Source organism: Babylonia areolata, chromosome 6, assembly GCF_041734735.1.
Source record: "Babylonia areolata isolate BAREFJ2019XMU chromosome 6, ASM4173473v1, whole genome shotgun sequence".
Taxonomy (NCBI): Eukaryota; Metazoa; Mollusca; class Gastropoda; order Neogastropoda; family Buccinidae; genus Babylonia; species Babylonia areolata.
The window spans coordinates 2559128-2564127 of NC_134881.1; the positions used below are offsets into that span (position 1 = coordinate 2559128).

Below are 5000 nucleotides of genomic sequence, written 5' to 3' on the forward strand. Positions count from 1 at the left end.
AGAGAGAGAGAGAGAGAGAGAGAGAGAGAGAGGAAACTTAAACAAAAAATTGTTGTGCTTAGCATATATATTGAAAGCAACATCATAACCGTATTATTCAATGTCAAGCAAGTGACTTCTATGCACGAGTTGTCTGGTATAGATGTTAATGTCATACGCATGAATGTATGACTGTAAAAATACCGGATATGTTTTTCGGGTGTTTATTATTTCCCCTCTTTTCTTTTTTTCTTTTTCTTTTTTTCTTTTTTTTTCCCCGTCACATGCATAAGCTAAATTGTTCCCCTTGGCATCATAGCTATAAAATGATATTTGCCAATACAAAATCTCTCTCTCTCTCTCTCTCTCTCTCTCTCTCTCTTGCAATATTGTATTGTATTGTATTGTATTGTATTGTATTGTATTGTGTGGTCACGGCGGTTTTCACTACATAAACTTTACAATTACTTTCTCCCAGAGTTTGCAATCAACACAGCGATTCTTCTTTTTTTTTCTTCTTTTTTTTTCTTTTCTTTAAAGGAGAAACCCGTTAATTTGATGTAAACAAATATCGCATAAATGCGTGAAAGAATCTCAAACGTGACACTGGCTACGACAACTCTGAAGATGGTGAAAAATGATGATTGCGCTATGGTGGCTGTGGTTGGTGGAGGTGAAAGAGAGAGCTTAAAGTCAACGATGATGACAACGCTGACGATGACGATGATAATATCAAACGTTGGGGGAAGACTGTACCCACTGATGATGATGATGATGGTGGTGGTGGTGAGGAGACTGAGGAGAAGGACGATGACAACGACGTCGACACCGACGACGGCGACGACGATGATGATGATGATGATGATGATGATGACATTCCAGACAACATTCACCATGAAGATCGCTGTGGTTCTCTTGGTACTGATGCCTCTTGCTCTGTCCACTGAAGTGGACAGCCGTGGCCTCCTGGAGTTCCTGGGCTTTAACCGTGAGTGTTGGACCCAGTTGTCGTGTAGTGTGTTTTATTGTGTCGTGTTGGGCAGTATCGGGTCGTGTTGTGCTGTGTTGTGTAGTGTGTTTTATTGTGTCGTGTTGGGCAGTATCGGGTCGCGTGGTGCTGTGTTGTGTAGTGTGTTTTATTGTGTCGTGTTGGGCAGTATCGGGTCGCGTTGTGCTGTGTTGTGTAGTGTGTTTTCTTGTGTCGTGTTGGGCAGTATCGGGTCGTGTTGTGCTGTGTTGTGTAGTGTGTTTTATTGTGTCGTGTTGGGCAGTATCGGGTCGCGTTGTGCTGTGTTGTGTAGTGTGTTTTCTTGTGTCGTGTTGGGCAGTATCGGGTCGCGTTGTGCTGTGTTGTGTAGTGTCTTTTCTTGTGTCGTGTTGGGCAGTATCGGGTCGCGTTGTGCTGTGTTGTGTAGTGTGTTTTCTTGTGTCGTGTTGGGCAGTATCGGGTCGCGTTGTGCTGTGTTGTGTAGTGTGTTTTCTTGTGTCGTGTTGGGCAGTATCGGGTCGCGTGGTGCTGTGTTGTGTAGTGTGTTTTCTTGTGTCGTGTTGGGCAGTATCGGGTCGCGTGGTGCTGTGTTGTGTAGTGTGTTTTCTTGTGTCGTGTTGGGCAGTATCGGGTCGTGTTGTGCTGTGTTGTGTAGTGTGTTTTTTTGTGTCGTGTTGGGCAGTATCGGGTCGTGTTGTGCTGTGTTGTGTAGTGTGTTTTATTGTGTCGTGTTGGGCAGTATCGGGTCGCGTTGTGCTGTGTTGTGTAGTGTGTTTTATTGTGTCGTGTTGGGCAGTATCGGGTCGCGTGGTGCTGTGTTGTGTAGTGTGTTTTATTGTGTCGTGTTGGGCAGTATCGGGTCGCGTGGTGCTGTGTTGTGTAGTGTGTTTTATTGTGTCGTGTTGGGCAGTATCGGGTCGCGTGGTGCTGTGTTGTGTAGTGTGTTTTATTGTGTCGTGTTGGGCAGTATCGGGTCGTGTTGTGCTGTGTTGTGTAGTGTGTTTTATTGTGTCGTGTTGGGCAGTATCGGGTCGCGTTGTGCTGTGTTGTGTAGTGTGTTTTCTTGTGTCGTGTTGGGCAGTATCGGGTCGCGTTGTGCTGTGTTGTGTAGTGTGTTTTCTTGTGTCGTGTTGGGCAGTATCGGGTCGCGTTGTGCTGTGTTGTGTAGTGTGTTTTATTGTGTCGTGTTGGGCAGTATCGGGTCGCGTTGTGCTGTGTTGTGTAGTGTGTTTTATTGTGTCGTGTTGGGCAGTATCGGGTCGCGTTGTGCTGTGTTGTGTAGTGTGGAGCAATGCGGCAGAATGGTTAAGATGCTTATCTGTCAATACAGTGTCCGTGAGGGTCTGGGTTCGAATCCCGCTCTCGTTCTTTTCTGCCAAGTTTGACTGGGAAATCAAACTGAGAGTTTAGTCATTCAGAGGAGACGTGACGTGGGCAAGTCAAGTCAAGTCAAGTCAAGTCACGTCAAGATTTGATTTCATGATGGTAAATTGAACAAGAAACAATTGCCAATCGGTTAACGGTGTCACGTGAATGGATTTGTCCGAACGAGATGACGCCTTGAGAAACCGAAACTATGGTGTGGTGTTGTGTGGTGTTGGGTAGTGTTGTGTGGTGTTGGGTAGTGTTGGGTAGTGTTGTGTGGTGTTGGGTAGTGTTGGGTAGTGTTGTGTGGTGTTGTGTAGTGTTGTGTGGTGTTGTGTGGTGTTGGGTAGTGTTGTGTGGTGTTGGGTAGTGTTGTGTGGTGTTGGGTAGTGTTGTGTGGTGTTGGGTAGTGTTGGGTAGTGTTGTGTGGTGTTGGGTAGTGTTGTGTGGTGTTGGGTAGTGTTGTGTGGTGTTGGGTAGTGTTGGGTAGTGTTGTGTGGTGTTGTGTGGTGTTGGGTAGTGTTGTGTGGTGTTGTGTGGTGTTGGGTAGTGTTGTGTGGTGTTGTGTGGTGTTGGGTAGTGTTGTGTGGTGTTGTGTGGTGTTGTGTGGTGTTGGGTAGTGTTGTGTGGTGTTGTGTGGTGTTGTGTGGTGTTGGGTAGTGTTGTGTGGTGTTGTGTGGTGTTGTGTGGTGTTGGGTAGTGTTGTGTGGTGTTGTGTGGTGTTGTGTGGTGTTGTGTGGTGTTGGGTAGTGTTGTGTGGTGTTGTGTGGTGTTAGGTAGTGTTGTGTGGTGTTGTGTGGTGTTGTGTGGTGTTGTGTGGTGTTGTGTGGTGTTGTGTGGTGTTGGGTAGTGTTGTGTGGTGTTGGGTAGTGTTGTGTGGTGTTGGGTAGTGTTGTGTGGTGTTGGGTAGTGTTGTGTGGTGTTAGGTAGTGTTGTGTGGTGTTGGGTAGTGTTGTGTGGTGTTGGGTAGTGTTGTGTGGTGTTGGGTAGTGTTGTGTGGTGTTGTGTGGTGTTGTGTGGTGTTGGGTAGTGTTGTGTGGTGTTGTGTGGTGTTGTGTGGTGTTGTGTGGTGTTGGGTAGTGTTGTGTGGTGTTGTGTGGTGTTGGGTAGTGTTGTGTGGTGTTGGGTAGTGTTGTGTGGTGTTGGGTAGTGTTGGGTAGTGTTGTGTGGTGTTGGGTAGTGTTGTGTGGTGTTGTGTGGTGTTGGGTAGTGTTGTGTGGTGTTGTGTGGTGTTGGGTAGTGTTGTGTGGTGTTGGGTAGTGTTGGGTAGTGTTGTGTGGTGTTGTGTGGTGTTGGGTAGTGTTGTGTGGTGTTGTGTGGTGTTGTGTGGTGTTGTGTGGTGTTGTGTGGTGTTGGGTAGTGTTGTGTGGTGTTGTGTGGTGTTGTGTGGTGTTGTGTGGTGTTGGGTAGTGTTGTGTGGTGTTGTGTGGTGTTGTGTGGTGTTGGGTAGTGTTGTGTGGTGTTGGGTGGTGTTGTGTGGTGTTGGGTAGTGTTAGGTAGTGTTGTGTGGTGTTGTGTGGTGTTGTGTGGTGTTGTGTGGTGTTGGGTAGTGTTGTGTGGTGTTGGGTAGTGTTGTGTGGTGTTGTGTGGTGTTGGGTAGTGTTGTGTGGTGTTGTGTGGTGTTGGGTAGTGTTGTGTGGTGTTGTGTGGTGTTGTGTAGTGTTGGGTAGTGTTGTGTGGTGTTGGGTAGTGTTGTGTGGTGTTGGGTAGTGTTGGGTAGTGTTGTGTGGTGTTGTGTGGTGTTGGGTAGTGTTAGGTAGTGTTGTGTGGTGTTGGGTAGTGTTGTGTGGTGTTGGGTAGTGTTGGGTAGTGTTGGGTAGTGTTGGGTAGTGTTGTGTGGTGTTGTGTGGTGTTGGGTAGTGTTAGGTAGTGTTGTGTGGTGTTGGGTAGTGTTAGGTAGTGTTGTGTGGTGTTGGGTAGTGTTAGGTAGTGTTGTGTGGTGTTGGGTAGTGTTGTGTGGTGTTGGGTAGTGTTAGGTAGTTTTGGGTAGTGTAGTGTGGTGTTGTGTGGTGTTGTGTTGTGTTGTGTAGTGTTAGGTAGTGTCGTGTGGTGTTGTGTGGTGTAGTGTGGTGTTGTGTTGTGTAGTGTTGGGTAGTGTGGTGTTGTGTGGTGTAGTGTGGCGCTGTGTTGTGTAGTGTTGGGTAGTGTGGTGTTGTGTTGTGTAGTGTTGGGTAGTGTGGTGTGGTGTGGTGTAGTGTTGGGTAGTGTGGCGCTGTGTTGTGTAGTGTTGGGTAGTGTGGTGTTGTGTTGTGTAGTGTTGGGTAGTGTGGTGTGGTGTTGTGTAGTGTTGGGTAGTGTGGTATGGTGTGGTGTAGTGTTGGGTAGTGTGGTGTTGTGTTGTGTAGTGTTGGGTAGTGTGGTGTCGTGTTGTGTAGTGTTGGGTAGTGTGGTGTTGTGTTGTGTAGTGTTGGGTAGTGTGGTGTCGTGTTGTGTAGTGTTGGGTAGTGTGGTGTTGTGTTGTGTAGTGTTGGGTAGTGTGGTGTTGTGTTGTGTAGTGTTGGGTAGTGTGGTGTGGTGTTGTGTGGTGTTGTGTAGTGTGGTGTAGTGTAGTGTTGTGTAGTGTGGTTTGGTGTAGTGTGGTGTTGGGTAGTGTTGTGTGGTGCTGTGTAGTGTTGGGTAGTGTTGTGTGGTGCTGTGTAGTGTTGGGTAGTGTTGTGTGGTGCTGTGT

At 47.4% G+C, this 5000-nt stretch overlaps 1 protein-coding gene across 1 annotated transcript in view; it reads left to right on the forward strand.

The window, feature by feature from the left end:
- Positions 1-5000, forward strand: part of LOC143282649 (uncharacterized) — an 8536-nt gene that overhangs the window by 405 nt on the left and 3131 nt on the right. The window contains exon 2 of the mRNA XM_076588302.1: positions 862-967. Within this exon, the coding sequence (XP_076444417.1) occupies positions 874-967 (94 nt within the window). The 5' untranslated portion in view covers positions 862-873. The remainder of the gene's footprint in view (positions 1-861; positions 968-5000) is intronic.